This window comes from Laetiporus sulphureus, assembly GCF_001632365.1.
Source record: "Laetiporus sulphureus 93-53 unplaced genomic scaffold LAESUscaffold_9, whole genome shotgun sequence".
Classification (NCBI taxonomy): Eukaryota; Fungi; Basidiomycota; class Agaricomycetes; order Polyporales; family Laetiporaceae; genus Laetiporus; species Laetiporus sulphureus.
In genome coordinates, this window is record NW_024468518.1 from 388,193 (window position 1) to 411,589 (window position 23,397).

The 23,397-nt window shown below is 51.5% G+C and overlaps 8 protein-coding genes across 8 annotated transcripts; 5 read left to right on the plus strand and 3 right to left on the minus strand.

The window, feature by feature from the left end:
- Positions 1 to 170: 170 nt before the first annotated feature.
- Positions 171 to 8,171, plus strand: LAESUDRAFT_811030 (uncharacterized protein). The gene is made up of 36 exons (XM_040914281.1): positions 171 to 435; positions 488 to 792; positions 847 to 942; positions 1,000 to 1,244; positions 1,299 to 1,407; positions 1,464 to 1,527; positions 1,581 to 1,683; positions 1,737 to 1,872; positions 1,925 to 1,941; positions 1,998 to 2,025; positions 2,089 to 2,101; positions 2,158 to 2,200; positions 2,252 to 2,317; positions 2,379 to 2,712; positions 2,767 to 2,814; positions 2,882 to 2,951; positions 3,018 to 3,047; positions 3,099 to 3,292; positions 3,351 to 3,394; positions 3,449 to 3,492; positions 3,557 to 3,681; positions 3,743 to 3,981; positions 4,043 to 4,071; positions 4,119 to 4,191; positions 4,239 to 4,275; positions 4,326 to 4,454; positions 4,508 to 4,591; positions 4,640 to 5,184; positions 5,236 to 5,602; positions 5,653 to 6,299; positions 6,354 to 6,713; positions 6,772 to 7,028; positions 7,082 to 7,163; positions 7,214 to 7,233; positions 7,300 to 7,399; positions 7,452 to 8,171. Exons 1-36 carry the CDS (start codon positions 234 to 236, stop codon positions 8,086 to 8,088), a joined length of 5,922 nt encoding a protein of 1,973 aa, XP_040766667.1. The 5' UTR covers positions 171 to 233; the 3' UTR covers positions 8,089 to 8,171.
- A 343-nt stretch (positions 8,172 to 8,514) lies between these two features.
- Positions 8,515 to 10,159, minus strand: LAESUDRAFT_647678 (DOT1-domain-containing protein; the record flags this gene model as incomplete). Its single annotated transcript, XM_040904067.1, has 5 exons — positions 8,515 to 8,700; positions 8,752 to 8,852; positions 8,910 to 9,863; positions 9,913 to 9,995; positions 10,044 to 10,159. The coding sequence occupies 5 exons, from the start codon at positions 10,157 to 10,159 to the stop codon at positions 8,515 to 8,517; spliced, it is 1,440 nt and encodes a 479-aa protein (XP_040766668.1).
- Positions 10,160 to 11,104: 945 nt separating this feature from the next.
- On the plus strand, positions 11,105 to 13,544 carry LAESUDRAFT_723226 (DEAD-domain-containing protein). The gene is made up of 8 exons (XM_040908372.1): positions 11,105 to 11,377; positions 11,429 to 11,503; positions 11,554 to 12,073; positions 12,124 to 12,569; positions 12,621 to 12,734; positions 12,789 to 12,822; positions 12,877 to 13,211; positions 13,272 to 13,544. Exons 1-8 carry the CDS (start codon positions 11,251 to 11,253, stop codon positions 13,493 to 13,495), a joined length of 1,875 nt encoding a protein of 624 aa, XP_040766669.1. The 5' UTR covers positions 11,105 to 11,250; the 3' UTR covers positions 13,496 to 13,544.
- A 180-nt stretch (positions 13,545 to 13,724) lies between these two features.
- LAESUDRAFT_723227 (eukaryotic translation initiation factor 5) lies at positions 13,725 to 15,546 on the minus strand. Its single transcript, XM_040908373.1, has 5 exons — positions 15,368 to 15,546; positions 15,229 to 15,305; positions 14,295 to 15,174; positions 14,009 to 14,239; positions 13,725 to 13,954 (listed from the first exon to the last, which is right to left on the minus strand). The coding sequence occupies exons 2-5, from the start codon at positions 15,285 to 15,287 to the stop codon at positions 13,913 to 13,915; spliced, it is 1,212 nt and encodes a 403-aa protein (XP_040766670.1). The 5' UTR covers positions 15,288 to 15,305; positions 15,368 to 15,546; the 3' UTR covers positions 13,725 to 13,912.
- On the plus strand, positions 15,379 to 15,757 carry LAESUDRAFT_566465 (uncharacterized protein). The gene has a single exon (XM_040902978.1). It carries the CDS (start codon positions 15,469 to 15,471, stop codon positions 15,706 to 15,708), a length of 240 nt encoding a protein of 79 aa, XP_040766671.1. The 5' UTR covers positions 15,379 to 15,468; the 3' UTR covers positions 15,709 to 15,757.
- On the minus strand, positions 15,733 to 17,263 carry LAESUDRAFT_811035 (S-adenosyl-L-methionine-dependent methyltransferase; the record flags this gene model as incomplete). Its single annotated transcript, XM_040914282.1, has 7 exons — positions 17,184 to 17,263; positions 16,998 to 17,119; positions 16,713 to 16,940; positions 16,248 to 16,656; positions 16,138 to 16,196; positions 15,865 to 16,072; positions 15,733 to 15,812 (listed from the first exon to the last, which is right to left on the minus strand). Exons 1-7 carry the CDS (start codon positions 17,218 to 17,220, stop codon positions 15,736 to 15,738), a joined length of 1,140 nt encoding a protein of 379 aa, XP_040766672.1. The 5' UTR covers positions 17,221 to 17,263.
- A 334-nt stretch (positions 17,264 to 17,597) lies between these two features.
- On the plus strand, positions 17,598 to 21,199 carry LAESUDRAFT_723229 (uncharacterized protein). Its single transcript, XM_040908374.1, has 9 exons — positions 17,598 to 17,966; positions 18,020 to 18,079; positions 18,207 to 18,272; positions 18,324 to 18,374; positions 18,423 to 18,476; positions 18,526 to 18,579; positions 18,628 to 18,687; positions 18,742 to 20,943; positions 20,983 to 21,199. The coding sequence occupies exons 1-9, from the start codon at positions 17,788 to 17,790 to the stop codon at positions 21,050 to 21,052; spliced, it is 2,796 nt and encodes a 931-aa protein (XP_040766673.1). The 5' UTR covers positions 17,598 to 17,787; the 3' UTR covers positions 21,053 to 21,199.
- A 54-nt stretch (positions 21,200 to 21,253) lies between these two features.
- LAESUDRAFT_566792 (uncharacterized protein) lies at positions 21,254 to 23,354 on the plus strand. Its single transcript, XM_040902979.1, has 6 exons — positions 21,254 to 21,474; positions 21,529 to 21,574; positions 21,628 to 21,759; positions 21,813 to 21,977; positions 22,054 to 23,105; positions 23,183 to 23,354. Exons 1-5 carry the CDS (start codon positions 21,409 to 21,411, stop codon positions 23,082 to 23,084), a joined length of 1,440 nt encoding a protein of 479 aa, XP_040766674.1. The 5' UTR covers positions 21,254 to 21,408; the 3' UTR covers positions 23,085 to 23,105; positions 23,183 to 23,354.
- The last annotated feature ends 43 nt before the right edge of the window (positions 23,355 to 23,397 follow it).

Below are 23,397 nucleotides of genomic sequence, written 5' to 3' on the forward strand. Positions count from 1 at the left end.
ATGCCAGCATCCCATCTCGATCTTCGCGTAGAAGGGGAACCGACGAGTTGACATCCGTGGCACGAGGCACCCTGAAAGGTTGAACTCTATCTTGGGTTCTGATGGATGTCTCTATAATTATATATAACAGCCTGGCCGCACGGTTAATGGCACGTACAGCGCCCCGCTCCCATCGCTTCCTTTCATCTGATAGCCCCCCTTGCAAACCCGTAGCCCTTTGAACTTCTCCCATCATGAAAGAGAAACCTTCCCAAAAGTTAAGCTACAAATCCTTCGATGTGGCATTTCTGGATGCCCGGCGGCTGGTGGATGAAGTTGCCATCGAGAGCGCTCTCAGCGTCCTTGAGGGCCACCTCTTCAATCCAGCTGCCAGCATTGAAAGTATGCTGCGCGACCTGACTGCGGTTCCAAACCTTTTTGAGTTTGCGATATCCTGTGCGTGTGATCCGCTCATTCAGATTTCTTGGCACCTTATTTTGGCCCACAGCGTTGGGAGAATCAGCCGCGTCCAAGCTTTTCACAAGGATCGTCGAGAATTTCCCAGTGGGTGTGGAAGGGGTCGCCGCATCGCCGCATCGACACATCTTGGAACGATGGTCGCATTCTCTGCGTGCTCATTCCCATTTACTGAGCGCGAAAGACATCCGGAGTCTGCAGGACCATTGCGCCACGCTGGAGCGTTCTCTCAAAATATTAGATGTCCTTGCTTCCTCTCTGCGTGCTCTGCCGGGAGATAATTCGGATGTCGTCGTGGCTGGTTCTGGAACATCCGAGAGGTCGCGTAACCACACAGTTCGAAGCGGACGACTCATGCGCCAGGAGCTGCTGATGAGTGTTAATCGGCAGTACTTCGTTGAGCTGGCCATATCTATTCCATGTAGCATTGAAGAGGCCGAGGAAGTAGTTGCGTTTTTACTGGAGAAGCTAAAGTCTATCCTCCAGGTACGCATGCCATATTCCAATCAATCACTAATATGCCGTTATGAACTTGTAACGCAGTATTTCCTGACTATGATTCGCCACCCGCAACTCTCTGAGACTTTCAGAAGCGCATATATTCCAGTGAATTATCAAGTGCAGCGAGTCTCGCCAAACATCCGGCGCGTCAATTATCACATTCATTTCGACGGCGCAAATGGATTTGGCCCTTGGAGGCTACTGCTATCACCGCGTGCTGAGGGTCACATGCGTACAGCCTACAATAAAGTGCCAACCCTTTTTGAGATCATAGTCACGAAGTTTCGGTATGTTTCTAGCGACTGTCGAATTGCCGAACTACCTTACCGTGCTTGCGACAGAACCTTGTCAAATGGTTACTTCACTCATGACAACCACAATCGCTTGAGCGGAACGGAGGAAGGCGTTCCAATTTATGAAGGCAGGGTCAACGGCAAGCTGTGCTACGTTGTGCGTATATGAAGCAACGAATCTTATCCATACCAGCTCTGAGTATTCATGTGCAGTATCAAATTGACTGTGAGCCTGCTTCCGTAGAGGATGCGATGGAGCTGCAGGAGGAAGAGCAAGGTTTGCTTTCTGTTTTGATTGGCATCGATATTGGTTGACAACAAGAACTCTAGTACTTAAGATCCACGGAATCTTCACCCACAGTAAAATGAAGTGGCACATCTGGAAGAGGCTAAGCCGACAACTTGCTCGGTCTAGCCCAGAATACGTACAGAGGTGAGAGCCATGACGACCATTTGAAACCAGGTTTGACAAGTTCGAAATTCAAGATGCGTGTTACTTTCCGATGGAGCAGGGAAGAAGGACGTGATCCATCCGAAGAAGTTTAATTCCATTTCGCAGCATCCAGTGATGGAGCCTCCATCCGTACCAGTGCAGCCAGACCTTCAAGAGGATTTTGATCTCGTGCGTGTATCGCTAAACGTTATTATTTCCGACCTGAACGCTAGTCTGTTAGTGGCAATCGGTCATTTTGTAAGTCTATGTGATGCTCAATGTGTCAATGCGATCTCAACTTGTAGCCGTTCCAGCCAGAAGAATTATACCGATTTATCTAAAGTAAGGATGACGTCATGACAGTGTTGCACATTTTGAACGGCTCAAATTGATAATGAAATGTAGTGCTTCCTGGCCAGTGAGTGTTGACATAACCAAAGCTCTTGCGCTGTATCCGCTCATTTCCTACGGCAGGCATTCTTGAGGACCCACAAATCACCCCGCAATTTGATCCTACGTAAGCAGGATATCATCAAAAGTGGATATCGCTGATGGCATGTCCCTTCAGTGACGAACAGAAGGAAATTATGGTACATCCATCCTCTTGCTATATCCTTGGAAGGAGCGGAACAGGGTGAAGACTACGAAATTCTATGACAACCTGATTTCCACATTCTGACTTATGCAACCATTAGGAAAACGACCGTTATCCTGTTCAAAATGCTATGGATTGAACGATCGTGGATGGAGGATTCTGGAATATCGGTGACACCTCGCCAATTATTCATTACACGATCGCGTGATCTGGCCGTCGAAGTTGAAAAGACTTTTTTCCGTCTCTACGAGTCTAAATTCGCTGTCGACGACCCTTTAGATAAGCTATCAGTAAGAGCGGGGAATTGGCGGCAGCAGGTTTCCAGATTTCGTCTTGTCGACTTGGATGAAGAAGCAAAAGAAGACGGTGAACTTCCTCAGCGCTTCACGGATCTGAAGGAAGAGCATTTCCCCCTTTTCCTCTCATCTGACGAGGTGTGTGTTTCGTCGCAGGTCGCTTGTTAATTTGGCTTCATTACATCTTTGCAGCTATGGCGCATGCTGGAGGCTGATCTGCAGATTTCCTCAACGAAAAAGGTGGGTTTTTAATGCATCGTTTCCGCGACACAACCTTGAAAGCCTGCTGAAACTTCAACGTATCAAGTTGATTTCGTACGACGTGTTTCTCAACGAGTACTGGCGCCATTTTTCAGTCTCACTCACCAGAGGACTGGGTGCGTTTATATTTGCCCATTATTCGTTCATGTCATGCTTAAACCCCACACTGTACACACGTCTAGATCCAGCTTTGGTGTTCAACGAAATCATCGGTAAGATGCCCCTCTCTAATATGACAGCATCAGCTTATGTTTCTGTCGTAGGAGTGATCGAGGGCTCAGAAGGGACCCTGCACAGCCGAAATGCATTTTTAGATGAAAAGACATACACCGACATCAGTAGACGTGCAGCCAGAACTTTCTCCGACCAAAGAAAAACGATCTATGATATATTCGTTGCATATCTCAAGCGCAAGCGCGAGCGTGGAGAGCAAGACCCAGCAAATAGGTTTGGCGGGGTCGCTATTCTGTGAATGATCGTTAATTTCCTGCTTCAGGACTCACATAATCCTGCAGCACTTGCGACAACATGGCCTTCCTGGCGTGAAACTGGATTACATGTAAGCTATGCATCCGGCTTCGCCACCAAATGTTATGTTGACTCGATGGACTAGCTATGCTGATGAAGCACAGGACAATCTGTTGATTGACGCTCTTGGTAAGCCATCGAATACCCTTGCACTCGACGCCAAACAGGTCATAATGTCGTTATGAATCTCCAGTATTGCGAAATCTGTGCAGAAATCCGATTGATGGCCTAGTTTGGGCGGGTGATACGGCCCAAACGATCGCGGACGGGAATTCGTTCAGGTTCGAGGATTTGAAGGCTTTTCTATACCGCGTGGAGGTATTTTCGCATCCATCTGGTTCACAAAGTCAGAGCAATTGACACAGAATTTGCTTATCAGAATTCCGACCCTTCACCCTCCCGTCCGCATGTAGAGCCCCACTTTTTCCCACTCGCGCTGAATAACCGCTCCCATTCGGGAATCGTTGATTGTGCTCATGCGATAATCAAACTGATCACTAGATTCTGGCCCGACTCGATTGACCGCTTACCGGACGAAAAAGGCAAAGATGATGGGCCTAAACCAGTATTTGTGCGCGAGTGGAAACCTCATGCACCTCCTTCTGAGGGCAATGAATTGTGGGTTTTTCTCTTGCTGGCCTTTCCCGCGGGAATCTGAGATAGTGATGCATGGCGCCAGTGATCGTACTCTACTCGGCGCAGATCAATGTAAGTACGGCATTCAGCATTATTGCTTTTGTCCAACGATCATCCAGGTATATTGGTGCGCAACGACGCCGTGCGTAAGCAACTACGGGCACGAACATCTACGGATGTTGGCCGAATTCTGTGTGTGGTCGTCTCCCTCCTTGCATGCCCCAGCTCACTCTTCATAGTATATTGCAGGAGTGCAAAGGTCTCGAATTCAACGACGTACGTAATTACTCTATGCGAGAGCATCGCTGTGTCTCACATTTGGAAAGGTCTTCTTATATCATTTCTTCGAAGACTCTATGGTGGGCCTCACGGAATGGCGAGCTCTTCAAGCGTCGGCAGAGTCTGAGGATAATGCTCTCAGGCATGCGGTTTTGACGCGCAGTCTCTGCCGTGAAGTGAGTGGTGCTGCATCTGGTCCACCTTGCTCCATTTTGATCACCTCTATCAGCTCAAGTTTCTCTATGTGGCAATCACGAGGGCGCGATGCAACGTCTGGATAGTGGATGACTCTGAGAGGGCTGCTCCTATGAGGGTATGATGTATGTATCTCTCACGTCGGCTTCTACTGAATAACACGTAGGACTTTTGGCTCTCTCGGGGTCTCATACAAGATGATATTATGGGTGGTGATGTGCCAAAACCGCCTCAAGAAGATGCAGCAATATATATCAAGTTTGCCCAATCGCTCTTCCGTAGGAAATTATACGGCCTTGCTATGGACGATTACATGCGAGGCAAACGGCCAAGAGAGCAGAGAATCGCTCATGCATACTCCCTTCGAGAGGACGCGCGAGCCATGGCCGCGGATCAATTGCAAGCATTCCGATTGGCGGCTCATGCATTCCAGAACTGCGCAAGGGAAGCTGAAGATACGAATCCAGACAAATATATATACTTCAGGATCTCAGCAGAATGTTTTCTTCGTGGCGGTGACGTGGGTTCTGCTGCTCGTCAGTACCTAGAAGCACGGAAATATACCCGCTCTGCTCAGCTGTACCGGGAGGCGGGCATGTTCGACGAGGCCATGTACGTTGTACGAAAGCACCGGTCGCACATTCAACAAGAAGCGGCAGAAGGCATCGTTGATGTTGCTCGGATGTTTTATCTCGGAAACGGCGACATCAGGTATGCCAGTGCGGATTTTATATATGTATCTCTTCATTGATCGAGCTATAGGAAAGCAAGGAAGTTGTTCAACACTAACCGCGAAGCCGTCGATTACTTGGAACAACATGGGTCAAGTCTTGTCAGCGCCGTAAACATCACGAAGGCTATGGTTCTCGAGGAGACAGGCGATGTCGAACAAGCGGTCAACGTGTACTTTGAAGAGGGACATACGATCACAGCGATTCAACGTATCACTGCAAATAGTCGCAACCTGCAGTGGGCAGCTGAGTCATTACTTCGTTACTTATGGCAGAACCTCTCCCTCGGACTGGATGTTCATTCTGCTTCCACCGTCCCGAAGACTGCCGTCGACGCCCTGCTTCTTTTACTTTGCCAGAAAAATGTGCATTGTCTACGCGAGGCTACTTATCAAGAGGTACGTCCACGACAAACAGTTATTTTGATCCATTTCTAACCTGTCAACAGATGCTTGCCTTCCGCGGCATACTGCTCAACGACGATAAAGCGCTCATACAACTCGCTAGCAACCCTTCTATGCTCAAGCATAATGCCGCTGCCGCTCTGTTATGTCTTGACTATGTTTTCTCGAAGCCTTTTGAGCTGAGCAAGTGCTCAACAGCCTCCATTACAAGCAAGCTCCGCGCCTTTCTTCGCTACGTGACGAGCTTGCGCTCCTTTGCATTCTGTAAAGATATTTCCGACGACAGCAACGTTCGGCGACTGCTTCAGTTCGAGCCTACATCTGACGGTTCGTATCTCGTGCGACCTAACACGCTTCTACATGGTCATTGCAAGAGCACTGCGGAATCTGTGGGCCGCTCGTGGAAGGGAAATTACCTGCTCATACGTGGACATCGCATGAACAGCCTGTTGAAGCAGGCGCTGTCTAACCATCTCATCAGCAGGGTCACGAACGAGAATCAGGATGCGCATGGTGCACTGATTCATCATGATAATGTGCCGTGCATGATTGGTGGACATCATGCATGTCAGCATCCGACTTGCTGCGAATGCGGGGCTGCATACGGCCTTCCTGTCCTCATTCATCTTCAGCAAATCCTCATCTATCATAGCACTCGTGGACTTCTTGGAGCGGCTTTGGACGAGAAACGGTTGGTTTTTGTAGCAATATCTCTCGAATCATACTCAGCTGAGCTGTTCGGCAGTTATTGGCTGAATCGGCTGTATTTCGTTCTCCGTCCTGCAATCGCACACTCCGACATTCTTGACATTGCGCGTGATGCCATGGCACCAGAATTCGAGGACGCTTTCGCCGTCGTGAAATGTTGGGTTCAGCACGTTCTCCTTCAAAAATGGTCTCCGAAGACGTCTGAGCTTTTCCTTTCGGGCTTTTCGCCGATGGCTCTTGCACTCAATGGCTCAATTGTCCTCCACGTATCGCGTAACATGGTTCCTATTGGCAGATTCATCCGACCCGCTGATGGCATAAATGTCGTCCATTGCCTCACAAGCTTCCTCACAAATGGCAGAAGCTTCTCATTGGTAGATGGTGTCTTTTTCGTGAGGTGAGCATTTTTCTTACATATCTGCTGTCCTTTCGCTTTATTTAGTCGAAATCTCCAGCCACATTCTAGAGCACAGAATTCCCATTGACATATGCCTTCTGTGCGATTTATTGGACAATCTCTGCGGAGCACTTGTAGTCGAGAGACAATATCAAGAGCAATCAAGCCTCCACAATGTCGTTCTTCCCATGAGCTGGCTTATTCGGGCGGTCATGTGGCATCGGCGCACCAGAAACACGGTCACAAATGTGCTGCCGATCTACTTTGAGCCACTGGAACAGTTACTCGAGCAGATATACTCCGGACTTCAAGATAGTGAGTTCTCGCGTTTACATTGCAGTCAAATAGTATCTTGACTAGGTGTGCAGACAATCTTCGGTACAATGGAGAGAGCTTGCGGCAGGCTGCGGGCGACTCGATAGAACTTCGACATACGTTTATTGCTCGAATGTAAGCCGCCATTCTATACGCCTAAAGCGATGTCTAATCCATGAAGATAGCTGCGCGAACCTTCACTTTCGTGAGTAGTCGGACAAATGTTGGCTCACGATCCATCGTGGGCTGATTCATTGGAAAACCCTTGCAGTTGGAGAAAATCTTCAATATGAATGGCTTCAGGAGGATCTGTTGTCGACAATGAGGTCGATTCGGAAGCCGAAGCGGTTGTACCACGCATCATACAAGCAGTGAGTAGACTGGAATAGTAATCGTATGCCATAATGATGGTGAACGACATAGATACGTCACCGCTGCAACTTGGAAGATGCTTCGAATGGATCAGCAATCTGCTTGCCGTCGCAATGGGATCGTTCAGCTTTGCGAGAAAGGCCGGCAACCTCGAGAGCACATGACGATTGTAAACGTCCGAACGATTGAGTTTACTAACCTCGATGAGCTCCCGGCCTTGTTAGGCATGGAAACATCGTCTCCAACAAGAACCGATACCTCCACACAATCTGCAGAGCCCATCTCTACCGCAACGATCGCGCCGCCAATCGCGATGCGCGCGGCCTATAAGAAGAAATCGCGAGCAGCCCAGATTATCTTGCGTGCGTATCGTCGATATCACCTTCGGCGTCGAGGGGTACCAAGCCATCGGCATATCATGAGGGTACATTTCTTCAAAGAGTTTCAAGGACAAGTGCCCGCGATGCGCTGGGCACGTTCACGGTATCGCCTACTCTATCTTGGCGCAGTACCACACCTGCTCGTCTGCCTGGAGTACATGGCTCGGCACCTGCGCCCCCTTGTGGCGACCAAGTTGCGGTGGGTGACACGGGTGGACCACATCAAGCTTGAAGAGGCACTCCGTGACTTACGCGAGACAACGTGCGTAGTATTCGTCAGCGATTCATTTGTTTGTCAATGCATGTGACACGCTTCGTCCAGTGAACCGTATGGAAAGGTGACACACCTGCAAGACATTTTGGGGGCGAAGTCAGAATTCCATGTAAGGCGTGACTTGATCGGCTTGGAGCAGCGGGTGCTCGAGGTGCGGGATCTGGCATCGCGCCTTCCACGTGAGGCCATGAAGGAATTCGACGAAGATTTGCGGTTGGCGACGAAAATGGTGATACGGAGGACAACGATCGGGATTACAGGAATCCGCACTCACAGAGCGTGACACTGTCCGCAGGTACTTCGACCGCGCTACTGTTGCTGATAAGAATAGATATTACATCATACATATGCTATGAAAACGTCGCAAGCACGAGAGCAAAGTTGGAAAACTTGGAAGTCCGTGACAGCTGGATGCAATCTAACAGCATTGCACTATACGAATCCATACTGCCCACAAAGGTCATCGTCGCGATCTAGTAGTTCGGGCTGGAGTGGTCCGAGAGTTCTCAAAACGTTTCTTGATGTCCGCATACCCCTCGCGATCTACTCGATGAAAGTAATAAGAACCTCCGCCATTCCCCCAGGAAACGCTTCCGGCGTAATATGGCCGCTCCTTGACTTGGAAGATTGCGCTTATGTCATCTAGCTGTACATAATAGTTAGTAAGCGTTCGGGAGAGGTTAAGGTCTGAACATACATTGCGCTCAGTAAGCCTCGAGGAGGACACGAAGGGCTTCAGTGAGACGACGATGGCGCCTTCCTTCAAATCAAGGAACTTAGGACGCAAAGCTTCATTGACTGGGTTCATGGCGAATGAGCATTATCATCGGCACGGTGATGGACCCTCGCACTCACGCGGTTCCAAGAACACTTTGTTATTCACGAGCACTACGTCCGCCTGCGGGACCAGCTCGTCCACCTTCCTGCTCGTCAGCATATCGCCCTCCTCCAGCTCCACCTCACCCATCTTGACGCCCCACATGCGGCAGCGTATCCTGATTTGCTCGAGCTGGCTGCGCGCAATCTTGGCCGGCGTCGGCATAATCTCGATACCAAAGCTTTTGCATCCTGTCTGCAGACTTGCCTGCAGCACAACGTTACCCACGCCGGAGCCAAGGTCGACGAAGAGCGAGTCCGGACCGAGGCCCGTCTCGTTGATGATCTGCGAGACAAGCGCCGGCATGAGCTCGCCATACACCTCGGAGGAGAACGCTTCGTAGCGCTTCAGCTCTGCAACATGCGGTCCGACGGCACGTTGGTACGTCTCGTCAACGATGCGCGTGACCACCTCTTTCGGAATGTTCGTCCATGACTTCACGACATCCGGGAAACAATTAGGCGGAGGCGATTCAAAAGGATCTGGGGGAAGCGGAGGATACTTGAGCAGCCGGAGGAGAGCATTGATAGCCTCCATGACCTTTATAAAAAGCGGCCCATCACGCTTGTTGATGGCGCGCTGGAGTAAGCGGAGATAATTAACGGTCGGTGCAGCAGTAGGTGAGATCTGAATAGCGTGATGCGATAGATTGGTGATTGACGAAAGCGAAGCGATGGAAGACACTGATGATACAGAAGTTATGGAAGTTGCAGATGAGTTCGACGACGCGGAACTTGAGGAATCCGTAGAAGAATCCGAGGAAGATGATGCAGGTGAAGAGGCGACAGAGAGTGCAGATGGAGGCGGGAATAATGCGGTTGATGCCTCTAGAGCGGCCTCCGTCAATGAAGCAGGTCCAGGGATATCGTCATCCGCCAGATTACTCGATGGTAGCGTTCCGAACCATGATTGTTGGATAGGAGTCAAATAATCTGCAGAACGATTGTAGGTAGATGCAGAAGGGGAGTAAATAGTTCTTACGTTTGTAGATGGTATGCAATGTGTTTTCTAGACACATAATTGGGTTATAGTGATCCTTGTCCTTCGGGACCAGCAGAGCGAACCTGGACTCAGTTAAGATACGAAGAATGTGAAGGCTCCTTGGCACTTACTTCTCGCTTGCACCACTGTTTGGGTATTCTAGTTCTACACTAGGGTATATCGTAGGATGCACTTCAAATGAACGATTGTCGGAATCGTCAGGATCGCGAAAGTCTGAATTTATCATAGTCAAGCTACTCGTTTTGGCGCACATATTACGCAGAACGTACATGTTTTGTAAGTTTTGATCAGATCTTGTACGACACTCTCCGAACTGAGGAACGCAGGCCCAGGCTTTCCATGCTCATCCACCCAGCAGTCTCGCGGCCTAAGCGCGGCGGTGGGAAAAACGGAAACCGAACGCGAACGGCTTTTGCTGCTACGCAAGACGGGCATCGGAGATGGTGCGAGAGAAGGTTGTCGACTTGGACCTGAAGATCCGAATGACGGCGTAGGACTAAGGGCGCGCGACTTCGCAGGCATCTTGGATGCAGAAGCAGACGAGGATGCACGCGCCCGTTTTGCCTTGACGGGTAGCTCATTGAGCTCGGAAATTTTGCGTTTTCTTTTCTCATCAGTGACCAGCGTTGAGGGAGAAGGAGAGGGTGTGGCAGATCGAACAGTGACCTTGACAGCGCCAACCCTCGGATCAGGTGTCCGCTGCACAGGTCGCTGGACCGCAACCACGCGCGTCGTGGTTGTCTGCACAGCGATTGACGCGCCTGCCTTCGAGGACTTTGACTTTGAGAAAAAGTTGAGGTCGGAAGACGAGGGGCGGGCGTTCATCGCGGTAGGAGCAAAAGAGCGCGTCCCCGCCACAGCAGACACCGGAACGCTGTGTTCCACGTGAGTTGCCCCTTTGGGCCCAAGCAGTTCTCACTCACGTGGCCGGTACGAAACGAGTGCCGCCACTGCCCGCCACTTGTTTCAGAGTGCGCTACAATCACTTTCACAACACTCATATGAGGTACAGCCTTTCAGCGTATGTTGCTTTCCAATGCAGCATAGGATCTGGGCGAGCACAAGATTAGATTAGATCGGGGACAAATGCACGATTAGATTAGATTGAGTACAAGCAATGCCAAACAATCTCGCCCGGTGCAGCAAATTGTGGCCCAAAAGTTGTCTTGGTCTTAGCTTGCTCTCCTCGCCATCTAGAACGTGCTGGCTGCACCGCCGCTTGTCGAGAAAAGTCGGACTGGCATAATCACCAGCTGTCTATCATTCCAGCTGGTTTCTCTGTTTCAATTGGTTTCAATGCCACACTCAATCGAAGTAATGGTCGAATCTTCCGTTACTCATTCTTTGGAGGACTCCGCGGTGGTCAAGGTCAAGAAGCCCAAAAGATCCCCGGAAAAGGAGCGTCATAAAGAGGAGAAGCGAAAACGTCGTGTCGAGGCCGTTGGTCTGTATGTGTGTTTTCTCAGTGTTTTGCCACATTGATGAAAGTATTCAGCCACAGAAGACACACCTGGAAGAAAACACAAGAAGAAGAGCAAATATAAGGATGTAGAGAGCGATGCGAGATCGGGTGAGCAGTGAGCACGAGTGACGTGTGTTATCTGCTCACATGTCTCCCAGAGACGGCTATTGACCCTTCCAAGACCGAGAAGAAGAGGAGAAAGCGGGAACGAGAGGGGGAACAGGAAGATAGTCAAGCTTCTCGGTCGGACGTACCCAAGAAAGATAAGAAGAGACGCAAGAGAGATGCGGAGGCACCAGAGATTGAAGGAACTATTGCAGAGTCTGTTCCCGACGTTGCCACGCCCAAAGAAGAGAAGAAGAAAAGGAAGAAGATGGAACTCAAAAAGACTGAAACGTGCAGCGTCGGAACGAGTGAAGAGAAGAAGGCAGAGAGCACTGCCGCTGGTGCTCCAGCACCATCACAAATTAGTGCATTTCTCACTAAGCATTCCGTGACGATCCACATGCCCGAGAATGCAGGGAAAGTCATCCCAGTGCTCTCGTTCAGACAGCTCGACATCCCATCTGAATTGCATTCTGCTTTCACCGATTTCACCGAGCCAACACCAATTCAGGCATGTTCATGGCCTCCGGCGTTGGAGGGTCGCGACGTGGTTGGTATTGCGGAGACTGGGAGGTGAGCCCTGACGCTGCCCCATACTCTACAATATCTAACGCAGTACGCAGTGGTAAGACACTTGCATTTGGCCTACCCGCGCTCGCCCGTCTTGTTTTGTCGCCAGCTCCACAAGGGAGGAAGTTCAAGGACACAACGACCGTCTCCGTGCTCGTCATGGCACCCACACGCGAGCTGGCCATCCAAACACATGAGACTCTTGATAAACTTGGCGCGCCCTTCGGCATCGCAAGTGTCGCGGTGTTCGGTGGCGTCGACAAGGGACCACAGGCCAAGGCGCTGAAAAACGCTAACAAGAACGGCAAGACGACGAAGATTATCGTCGGCACTCCCGGGCGGATTCTTGACTTGGTGGGTGATGGCGTGTGCGACCTGAGCCAAGTCACGTACTTGGTTCTGGATGAGGCGGACAGGATGCTGGACAAGGGCTTCGAGAATGATATCCGGACGATCATTGGATACGCGAAGCAAGGGCCGGAGCGACAAACTCTCATGTGCAAGTCGCACCTCCTTTTTTGAGTTAGATCTTTCTTGACATTCGTTACAGTTAGCGCGACATGGCCTGAGGCGGTGCGGAGACTAGCGGCGTCGTTCCAACGGGACCCGGTTCGAGTGACTGTGGGTAGTGATGATCTGACAGCCAACAGTCATGTGGAGCAAAGTAAGTCGCACATCTCCGCATATGAGCAACTTCTGAGAATATGTTATTCAATAGTGGTTGAGGTCTTTGACGACGCTCGCTCCAAGGAGTAAGTCATCAGATCAGCGTTCCTTCGACCCCCCGCGCTCACGGTTGTACGCAGCTCCCGCCTTCTGGGCCACCTACGCAAGCTCTCCCACAAGAAGTCCGGTTCGCCTGAGGACGCGCGCATCCTTGTGTTTGCGCTCTACAAAAAGGAAGCTTCGCGTGTCGAGGGCATGCTGCGCAGTAAGGGTTACAGCGTCACTGGCCTGCACGGCGACATGTCGCAGCCCGCGCGCATGGAGGCGCTGCAGAACTTTAAGACGGGTGTGACGGGCTTGCTCGTTGCGACAGACGTCGCGGCGCGGGGACTTGACATTCCGAACGTCGCGGCTGTGATCAACTACACGTTCCCGCTGACAATTGAGGATTACATTCACCGGATCGGGCGGACTGGTACGTGCTTCTTGTCTCAAGGTTCGCGAAATGGCTGATTCGTGGCGATCTTGGCATCAGGCCGTGGAGGGAAGAGCGGCAAGTCCATAACGTTCTTTACTGGAGATGCTCATGAGCGTGCTCTTGCTGGGGAGCTAGCCCGAGTACTCCGGGATAGCGGCTTCGAGTGCGAGGATCTCAAAAAGTTTCCGATGACGATCAAGAAGAAAACGCACGGCGCGTACGGCGCCTTCTTTAGAGACGACATTCCTGCACCTACTGGCCCTACGAAGATCGTCTTCTGAAGCCTCTTTCACTGTTCCTAATCGAATAGATTTTTTCTACACACTTATTCATGACGTTGGACGTCGGACGTTTGCTGGGAGCGGTGCTCGCGTAGTGACAGTGAATTTCCCGTCAGTAGTTTACCACGCGCAGGCTTAGGATATTGCAAGCATCATAGATTATTGCGACGAAGGCAATCTATCGTCGTGCATTCGCGCCCGTTAGATACTCTTTCCGCCCAGTGCACGTTTTTAGAAGCAAAGTGATGACGCATTGGTGTCCTCGTTGTGCGATGACAAGCTACACACCTCTACAACAAACGTACAACAGTCATACCATTATCAATATCCAATATACAGAACGATACAGAGCGGAGCTGGGTTCACGACGTGGAGTAGGGCATGCAACATGAATGTACAGATAATGGTCCGACCAAACTAATCGTCGTCCTCATCGCTGTCGTCGGCTTCATCAAGCCACTAGAATACAATTGATGAGTGTGGGTATTACGATAGTAAAACGTTGAGACTAACCTTCAAGAAGGGCTCGCTGGCTTTGCGAACCTTCTTGCTCGTGTCCCTGTCGACGTACTTCTTGCTGACGTGTGTGCCCCACTGCTTCACAACATCCTCCTCGAGAATGTCTGCCTGATAAAACTCCATGAGGATTTTCGGCACCGCAGCGATGAGGTCGGGGTGAGTTACGCCCACGAGGCGCTCCATGCCTCCGAGCAAAGATTTCTGATGTTTCTCGGAGGTGACCATCTATTGGGGTTAAACGTCAGTCATTGTACCAGAGTAGCGACAGATAGATACTGACCTTCTTGAAGAGAGGCGCATACTGAGGAATCTCGGCAAGTATATCGGCAGTGAACAGTACTTGCATAAGCACTTGTACAGATTTGTGCTTCTTTGCGATGCCGAGCTCGTCAGCCTTTTTGTATATCTCAACAGGGCCGCTGTCCCTGTTCTCCTGAACCCAACGCCCAAGCTGAGAATAGGGACTATCGACGCCTTCATCACTATCGTCATCCCCACCTGCAAGCGCAACAGCCGCCATGCTGGACTCAACGGCCTTAACACGGGCCTTCACAGCTTCGGCCGAGGTGTCAACGGACCAGTCTTCCTTGGTAATAGCGACAGCATCCGGGTTGAGCTCCGCCGCTTCTGCCTTGATGCGCCTGGTAAGTTCATCGTCGCTTTCGGCGTCAGCGTCGGCATGAGCATCGCCATTCCCATTCTCGTGACCGTTAGCGCCAGGGCTGGGGCTGCCATCGGCAGAGGCCTTCTTCGCCTTGGTCTTCTTCGGATTCTTCGGCGGGTTCTTGATGATGAAGGTGGTGAGTTTATGACGCATGTCGACGCCCGTACGTTCGCCACACGCCTTGCAATCGCGGACGATCACGTCGTTCTTAGTGATGATGAGATCCGTCTCGGGATTCTTGCACGCCTTGCAAAGCACAAACTTTTCGATGAAGCCGTCGAGAAGCTCGCGCAGCTTAGCCGCATCATGAGCACCATTGACAATGTAGCGATCGTTCTTCTCGTCGAAGGTTGTCTGAGCACCGAGTTCGCAACCAAAGTACTTGGTAGGATAAGTAGGCGGTCGGCTCAGCGCCCGAGCGACGTCTGACATGTTGGGGATGACGGTCTTGATACCGTTGCCCTTGCCTTCAATCTTGGTCAAGAGGACGGGCATACTAGACGGTAAACAGTCAGCAAAGGCATCAATAGAGCATGTGGACATTACCAACCGGTAGCGGTAGAACTTGTCGTCGACATCACGACGAATATTTACAACACCGGCAGCCATGTTGGGCGATGTTTAACGCTAAAGAAGAACGAGTGTATGTCAAAATCAGATGAGTAGCACTGAGCAAGGAATTTACTGACAATACTAAGTGTTTTGGAATGCAACGGTCGTTTGTGTCTCGATATACAGATTGGAGGTCGAAGCATGTATCCCCTGTTAGTACAGAGAACAGCAGCTGGTAATGAAGCGTTGGACGAAATTGTGGAATGCACGACGGCGAGCGACGAGATGCAAAAAATTTCCAGGACGTGCGATGTGGACGAAGGCAAGTCGGGAGCCACCGCCTGCCCCAAAGTCATTCGCCTTCGGGCTTTGCCGGCGCTCATGTCCGGCAGAGCTGACTCAGCTCCACGGCCGCATCGCATTTCCTTTCATTGGATCGGATGACCTCCTTTGCTTCATCAGCACGGCGCGTATCTAATCCGAATGACCAAAAATGATTGTAGCCTCATTGCAACTTCGTCAATTCATTAGTAATAAGAGACAAGGTATACGGCACATAAGAGCGCGAGTGTACGTCAAGATCTAAAGAGATAGTTAACAAGTTCAGTCACTACCCGAACATTCACGCTGTTACCAATTAGTCGGTTTTTCGTCTTCATCGACAAGTTGTTGGGCCAGGAGAACGTTTGCTTTGCCTGCTCATCGGTAGAGGGCTCAAAGCAGAAAATCCGCAGCAGCTCGCTGGGTGAGAAGTAGCGCAGCCGTAGGGGGTCTAGCATGCGCACGGCATCTTTTTCACCGCGACCCTGTGCCACGAGGAAGCGGTTAAAGACGCTCGTTGTCTGCATGGCCGAGGATACTTGTCAGAGGATGCAGAAGAATGGAGGCCGAATCCGCAACCACTGACATCAAGCTCTTCGTTCATCTGAAGCACTGACCCCGAGCGTTCGGCCATCTTCGCATATCCTGGCTACTTTAAGCACGGAAAGAGCGTGGAAGTGCGATAATCAAACTCACCCCGAGTGAAGCAACAGCTGCGTCTGGAGAACGGCAGAATAATGTCGAATAGCCGTCCCCATTTCGCTAAGACGTGATCCGGGACTGCGTTAGGATGGATATCACCCTCCGTGCTATGAGGATCTAAATACTGCCGGATTTCTTTGACTCCAGTGCTGTCTGTTTTTGGCTGATCCGAAGTGAACCTCGGGTCAATCCAATCCTGCCCGTGGCCAGGTATATGACGCCAGATTTCTGACGTATTTGGTCCATGCACATTTGCGAAAGATGCGGGGTTGAGTTTGGCGAGAAGGTAGTATCGCAAGCGAGAGTTTGGAATTCCGAATTGTAGCGGTGTCAAAAGCAGCTCGAGCACGGAATAGTCGAGGGAATCGAGCGTGGCCAGCAGCCGTTGCCTTGTGCTAGAACTCTTTGCAGGCCATTTGTTCAGAACAAATGGTAGGTTAGAGGCGAATGGATAGGTACCTCAAATCCGGCTACGTTCTCTATGAGCAAGTATTTCGGTTGACTCCGTGTCTTGGCCATCTCTGGGAGAACGTTTTCCATTAGGCGAATGAAAGACTTCGCGCGGGGATCTGCGGCATCCTTTGCAAGCGGGTTGAGTACAGTGTACGGTTGACATGATGGAGACATCATCCACAGATCCGCGCCATATGAAGTCAGCTCTGTTGCAGACAGAGTCGAGATGTCCACCTATTCGACAGATTGTGAATCAAAGGGTCGCCGTGAAGGGCGGGCTGGTGATCATACCTGTCGCACAATTTTGCCTCCGTAATTGGCTGCGTAGACACGACAGGCACACTGGTCCCAGTCGAACGCACGCACGATTATGCCATCGATATCACTTTTCGATAGAGCGCGATGGAGGCCACCTGCTCAAAAACTGAGTACAAAGTGAATGCATCTTCATTCCGCACCGTGCTGCTGCGCTTATACCTATGCCAGAGTAAAATTCGAGTGCTCTGGTAGTCATACAGAGAACACTCTGCTTGCTAAGACACTCCACCGTATATCGGAGTTGCGCGTAGTAAAGAATAACGGCGCGTGATCCTTAGCGCGAGCGGTGATGTGATAGTTCAGTCGGCGCCTCTGAAGCGCCTGTCAAACATTACCGTAAATTGATCTGGAAGTCCATTTTGATGTAGTTCGAGACATCAAGAGGTTGGACTGGGGAATTTCCACAACGACGGTGCAGTTCACTCCAAATGACCATGCGCACGCGGAAAGCAAGAATTGTGAGGTCTGCGACTGAGATGCAATCTTGTTGATTCACGAAAATTCAACGTCCGCGGCTCGCCGTCATTAGGAGGAGTTCAACGAGGATTACCTAATCTTCTCCTGTTCCTCCTTGTGCGATACATCCACGACTGAGGGCGTCCTGCTCCCCAGTATCCGCTCTATTTAGTGCTTGCAGAGTCTTGCGATTGTCAAATCGCTGTTCTGCTCGCTTTCGTGCTTCGGCGATTTCGATCAGACTCCTCAGTTTGCTAATTTATTGCCTCTGGCCTCTGGCATTCGACAAGCTACCAACTGACCTGTCATGGCTGCTATTTACGACGAACCGAACTCTCTGAATGATATGACTATGGACATGACATCGTCATCGCAAACGTCTCCGGGGTTGTTCGATCAACCACCTACTATCGGTGGTGTGGGGGAACAGACGTGGTCGATGCCAATTGCCACGGGTGGGTTAGAGCTAACTACGCCTAGAAAGAGGTTCGTTCGCTTCTTCGTCTTTCCATTGATGCTTGTCATACTCAAGAACCCAGTCCTCCTCGGCATGACCCGTTCGGCTCAAGCCACAATACTCATTTGCCGACTCCGCAGAGGTAAGTCGCTCATGTCCGATTCACGCCGCGCATCTGTCGCCGGCAGCCCCTGCTCGTGCTGTGACAACGCGCTCAGTGCAGGTTTCAGCGTGTTGTGGCTCTATAGACGCTTACACATCTCGTGTAGCCCAGGGACTGCCGGTTCCTACGTTGCTGGAAGAGCATATCTACCGGAGTCACCTATGCCACAAAGGTGTGTTCCTCCTTACGATCATTCTGTTCAACCTCATTCAATCTATTTAAGTTTTCATGAACGCCTGCCAGCTCCGCAGTTTATGCCACATCGGTCGCTGAGGTGAGCGCCTTGCTGCCGCACGCTGAGCAATGCTGACGCATCGTTCAGCAGAGTGGAAGAGCATGTGGCAGCGTCACAGTCCTTTATCACGCCTGACTCAAGGTCCGTTTAACTCTTTGATGTCGCTCGCTAACTCTGACCTTAGTTCTAGTCCCTTCCTGCCTCGGAGAGACCTGCAACTGCCCAATGGCATGGCGCCTGCAGCGTAAGGATCTCAACAACTTCCCTGCATACCTGACTAATTGTGCGACAGTTTGGATTCAGCTTCGATTCTTTCTTCACCATTCGCGATTGGATCGAACATCCAAATTGAGTGCGTTATGTCGATTGTTTATCGATATCTCGGCTTATCTGCCGATTTCTGTAGAGGGAAAGAAAGTGTAGCTTCAGCATCATCTACTGGACAGCACACTCCTCCGTCGTCACGCGAGATGACTCCATATACAACGCTGTCTTCTCCGCCCCTGGGTCGCCTGACGCTTGCTGATCAGTCCATGCCCAAGAGTCATGCCGTATCGACGTCGTCTACCACATCAAGCAATGCCTTGCTGTCGACTCCGGGATGCGGTGACGATTTGTTCTCGCCTGATTCTTCTAGCCCCAAATCGCCACCTTTGCTGTCTGCACCGATCCCTCAGCGGGCTATCGGGGGCGAGGTACAGCGTATGCGTCTGCAGTTGGCCACAGACCAGGTCGCACGCAGCTATGAAAAAGAGGCGAGGAGGCCTGATTACCTCGTACGACGCCCTCGCTCGCCCCATGACCAACCCAATGGCGACTCGTTGGATGCCGACGATCAGGTGCCGGGCTTCGGGGTCACGGTGAGCCCTGTCAAAGGCCGGAGGATACAGTTGTTTCAAGAGACATCCGAAGAAACCTTTGAGCAGAGCCTCTTAGCGGGTGGCTATCCAGGCTATGGGTCAACTGTTGTACCTGATCCGCAGACACCTATAAGCAAAGGTGCGAACGGCTTGTCTCAGCGTGCTCTCCAGTGGCTGCAGCAAGCAACACCGGGTCAACCAGGTCCATCAAGCTTGACTTCGGAGCCGGACACCGAGTCGGTGCCATCTGAAAAGGAGTTGCTTAAGCGCAAGCGTTTGGCAGCCTTCCAGCATAAGGAGACGTCAGCGCCTCCTAGCAAAATGCTTGCAGTTGAGATGGAGGGCAGAGGTAGAGTCCTAGTTCCCCCGGAAGAGACCCCTGCTCAGCAAGAGTCACCGAAGAAGCGGAGCTCTCGGCGCAAGAAGCGACGTGGCGATCACGCAAAGCGCGGTTTGCTTGACTTGCGACTGGAAGAGCGAGAGATCAAAGGGCCAAACTGGTTGGATTCGGCATTTCCTTGGTGTATGCGGCTGCAAGAGCGCGATGAGATGACGCGGATGGAGGAGGAAGAACGTCTCAAATGCATCGAACGCTATCTGGAACGTGACAGCGACAGCGACAGTGAGGAGGAAGATGTGGTGGAAGACCAATCATTACAACCGGTTGTACGGTCTCATGATGACGACGTTCTGCCTCCACTGATGAAGAAGGGACGAGGGAAGGTGGTTCCTCTCAAGAGCAACTTGCATGTTCGCGACCCTTACACTGAACGAGGCAGTGTGGTGATTCCGAGCGATCCTGCAGATGCCAGGGCGGCGTTGCTGTCAAAACGTTCTGTGCGGGCATTGGCGGCGCGTAGGAGACGTGAAAAGGCAGCCGCGGAAGAAGGCGAGGATGACGAGGCAGTGCTTTGCCCTTGTAGACGTGGTGACGACGGACGCCCATTGGTTCAATGTGATGATTGTCATACATGGTATCATTTGCAGTGCGTCGGCATTAAATCTGCAGAGGAGCTTGGCGAGGAAGACGACCCATGGTATTGTTCCGCATGTCTCGGGGTCGAGCTCGCGGCGCTTGCGCACACTGAACCCACCTTTGTACCGACCGACGAACGGCCGGCAATGGATGGGATTCGCGATCCCCTATTGTATCAGGGCGCTCTCCAGGGGTCTCCGAAGACACCATGGAGCTCTAGCCGACGTCCTAAAACGCCCTCGCGGAGTCGCGACTCTACATCCACATATCACTCCCGCACATCATGGGGAGGAAGGACCGGAGGGCCTTCCTCTACGCCCAACACGTCTGCGCATAGCGCGCGAGTGTACACAACTCCAGGCCACCAGTTCGACTCACCATTTGACCCCAACAACACGCCGTCGCGTAGCAAACACGCATCGTATACGACTCCAAAGGGTGGCATTTGGTCTGGACGGAATGGGGGCCCACTACGCACCGCAAGTGACGCCTGGAGACTAAGTGGAGGCACACTCACCTTGTCAAACTTTGATCGCTACAACAATCTACCCCCCAACAGCCCGTACCGTAGTATATATTCCCACGACGACACGCCCATCCGCCGTGCTGCGCCGAGGGAGCAGCCGCGTCCTTTGCTTTATCGGAGTCTATGGGATTCGCCAGGTGGTTCGCGATTTACGCGGGGCGCTCTGCGTGGTGATGGCATGGTGGTCGACGAGGATGAACGCGCTCTGAGGAATGCGCCGATGATGGTGCAGGAGCACGACTGTACGTCGTCCTACGTTAGTGGTCGATACATGCATTAACGGAGCTCATCACAGCACCTTAATCCATGCCGTCGACGCGATCTACGACGCGTAGAATTTCTTGATTTGTTCTAATATGCTAGGTTTTTCTCTTGCTGAGTGCGATGTATGGTTTGACGGTTTGTAGTGTAAAGTGCAACAAGGACCATGTTCGTACCTCACGCGTCTAGTCGCGCCAATATATGTGCGTCCCGAGCCCAGCGTTGGGATGGAGCGAGCAGATATGTAATTTGTGCGAGTCATGCTAAGGGAGGAGTGGGAAGAGGTAGAAATCGAAATGCAAGAGCAACAAGACGCCAAACGCGACGTGACCAAATGTGACGAGACGCGTCGTACCGTCACCATGGCAATTAGACGCCGCTCGCGCATACATCCGAGTCCACCGCAAAGTTGGGCGTATCGGCAGCTGTTCTCTACATCGCTTACTGACCATGACGACTACTGATACCCTCTCACAATCAAAACTGAACTTTGCGCGAAGCATCAGAATCGCAATTGTTCTCATGCTCCTCGAAGTGTTACTTGGTTTTCGCTAATTTTCCGTGCCTTAGGCGTTGGCTGCTCTCCGTTTCAAGCCTGCTAAGCAGTCGTATGAAGGTAGGTTAAGCAACGAGAGAATTATGGTGTTGAGTTTTAAAGTAACTTTTCAGCTTACGTTCTCGACCTTCGTTCAAAATTCTCTCCCGACGAGACGCAGAGAAACGAGGATTGGCGCGAGCGCGCGCTTACCCTCGAGCAAAGCTTGAAAGCATTAGAGACGAAGTACGAGAAAGAACACGCAGGTAAGCATGCCTGCCTGTTTATTTAGGACCATGTGAGACTTAGACTCCATGAGAACTGCAATGTATGCGAGAGGCGCAATCGGGTGCGAAGACATCTGCGGAGTCTGCCGCAGCTGGCCAGAGCAAATCAAAGAAGAAAAAAGCGAAGGGTCAAGTTGATGCTCCAGTTTTACACCCGAAACCGGAGCTCAAGACCTTGCTAGGCGGAATGAATGCTAGTGCGTCTTAGCCATATCTAACCGCTGGAAACGATTTGTACGGAGTTTCTCATATACTATTCCGTGAATTGTACAGAGATCAACCTCGCGAAGTTGTCTTCAACACCAGATCTCCTATCCACCTTCGAGACTCTTGATATGCTTGTATCTAGTCGGTCTGGCGAGAGTTCTGCCTCTGCTATCATGGACGAATCTCTGGCAACATCGTTGAGACATGCTGTCGACTCGCTTGGTAGTCTGCTCACATCATTACTTCCTCCAAACCCTGTTACTGCTGGTGCCGTCGATGCTCTGGATGCTGCTGCGACCTTGATACACAGGCTACTCATCGTAGCTCTCTCGCTGCTGGTCGGGACCCCTCAAAAGCAAAAGATTAAAGCTACTTCGCGCTTTTCCATCGTAGAGGACACCTTAAGGGTTCTAACGGAAACTATCCTAGTCCCTGCAATCCGAGCCTTCAGGCCTCTCTCTAGCGCACACTTATCGGTGCTATTGGCGCCTCGCGCGAAGAAGAAAGTTGCCACTAAGCTTCCGTCTGATATTCGCCCGGATCTATTCTCTCTCCTGGATAGGACGATTTCAGCTCTGGAGGAATTCTCCAGCCTTGTGACTCGTCGGGCTGCTGTGATATTCACCATTCGCACGGTCAAGCAAGTTGTTGCTTTAGAGACAGTCCGTGAATTGCAAAGACTATATGCGGGCGATCATGCATCAGGATCCGACGCTAACAGCAAATCCAAATCCACGCTCCACGATGCTCGCGTGTCTCAAACGTCGGAGCGCATGGAGTCATTGATAAGAAAGGACACACTGTGGTACCTATGCAATGTTCTCCACCTGGTGCTACCGCTCGGCGCTGGCGCCTCGGTTCCGACGCCGCAACGCGACCAAGATGAGCTCCTTGACGACGCCATATTCGGAGCGCTATCGAGCGTATTGAGGCGTACTCGGACAACAGCCCACTTCGAAGGTGGCACTGCGCCACCTGGGAACATCATCGACGAGGGAAGCAGGAGAGGGACCATCGAACGCCCGACACCCGACATGGGCGACGTGGAGCGTGGGGTGGTGCTTGCCCTTGCTGAAAGGGTCTGGCTCGGGAGATGAAGGCAGCCATTGAAGCAGAAGGTGCGCGCGCTCCGCGGGCCGCCGCCGTTAACTACGTTCATGATGACGCCGCTCACATCGGACATTTCGGCCAATAGGACAGCGCAGCGCTCGTCGGTGAGCTGCATCGCGGGCGTCGTGTCGTAACAGCGCGCCTGCGCTCGGATTGTTGCGAACGACGGTACCTGTGGCCATGGGCGTGCTCATCTTAACTGTATGCGGCTAGTATGGATGTAGTGCTAGGCAGGGTATGATTGCCGCTATATGTGCTCTGCTGGAGTTAACAACGAATGTGATGGCCGTGAGGCCTCCG

What these genes read in the sequence shown, in the direction of transcription:
- LAESUDRAFT_811030 (XM_040914281.1), top strand. Translation starts at nt 234, where the DNA reads ATGAAAGAGAAACCTTCCCAAAAGTTAAGCTACAAATCCTTCGATGTG. An exon ending in CTCGGAAACGGCGACATCAG is followed by an intron (nt 5,185 to 5,235) that starts GTATGCCAGTGC and finishes ATCGAGCTATAG; the next exon opens with GAAAGCAAGGAAGTTGTTCA. An exon ending in CTGCGCGAACCTTCACTTTC is followed by an intron (nt 7,234 to 7,299) that starts GTGAGTAGTCGG and finishes AAACCCTTGCAG; the next exon opens with TTGGAGAAAATCTTCAATAT.
- LAESUDRAFT_723226 (XM_040908372.1), top strand. Translation starts at nt 11,251, where the DNA reads ATGGTCGAATCTTCCGTTACTCATTCTTTGGAGGACTCCGCGGTGGTC. An exon ending in ACGTCGTGTCGAGGCCGTTG is followed by an intron (nt 11,378 to 11,428) that starts GTCTGTATGTGT and finishes GAAAGTATTCAG; the next exon opens with CCACAGAAGACACACCTGGA. An exon ending in GGTATTGCGGAGACTGGGAG is followed by an intron (nt 12,074 to 12,123) that starts GTGAGCCCTGAC and finishes CGCAGTACGCAG; the next exon opens with TGGTAAGACACTTGCATTTG.
- LAESUDRAFT_723227 (XM_040908373.1), bottom strand. Translation starts at nt 15,287, where the DNA reads ATGGCTGCCGGTGTTGTAAATATTCGTCGTGATGTCGACGACAAGTTC. An exon ending in GACAAGTTCTACCGCTACCG is followed by an intron (nt 15,175 to 15,228) that starts GTTGGTAATGTC and finishes TTTACCGTCTAG; the next exon opens with TATGCCCGTCCTCTTGACCA. An exon ending in CCAGCGAGCCCTTCTTGAAG is followed by an intron (nt 13,955 to 14,008) that starts GTTAGTCTCAAC and finishes ATTGTATTCTAG; the next exon opens with TGGCTTGATGAAGCCGACGA.
- LAESUDRAFT_566465 (XM_040902978.1), top strand. Translation starts at nt 15,469, where the DNA reads ATGAAGCGTTGGACGAAATTGTGGAATGCACGACGGCGAGCGACGAGA.
- LAESUDRAFT_723229 (XM_040908374.1), top strand. Translation starts at nt 17,788, where the DNA reads ATGGCTGCTATTTACGACGAACCGAACTCTCTGAATGATATGACTATG. An exon ending in CATTTGCCGACTCCGCAGAG is followed by an intron (nt 18,080 to 18,206) that starts GTAAGTCGCTCA and finishes CATCTCGTGTAG; the next exon opens with CCCAGGGACTGCCGGTTCCT. An exon ending in GGATCGAACATCCAAATTGA is followed by an intron (nt 18,688 to 18,741) that starts GTGCGTTATGTC and finishes CGATTTCTGTAG; the next exon opens with AGGGAAAGAAAGTGTAGCTT.
- LAESUDRAFT_566792 (XM_040902979.1), top strand. Translation starts at nt 21,409, where the DNA reads ATGACGACTACTGATACCCTCTCACAATCAAAACTGAACTTTGCGCGA. An exon ending in GAAGCATCAGAATCGCAATT is followed by an intron (nt 21,475 to 21,528) that starts GTTCTCATGCTC and finishes TCCGTGCCTTAG; the next exon opens with GCGTTGGCTGCTCTCCGTTT. An exon ending in TGCTAAGCAGTCGTATGAAG is followed by an intron (nt 21,575 to 21,627) that starts GTAGGTTAAGCA and finishes GTAACTTTTCAG; the next exon opens with CTTACGTTCTCGACCTTCGT.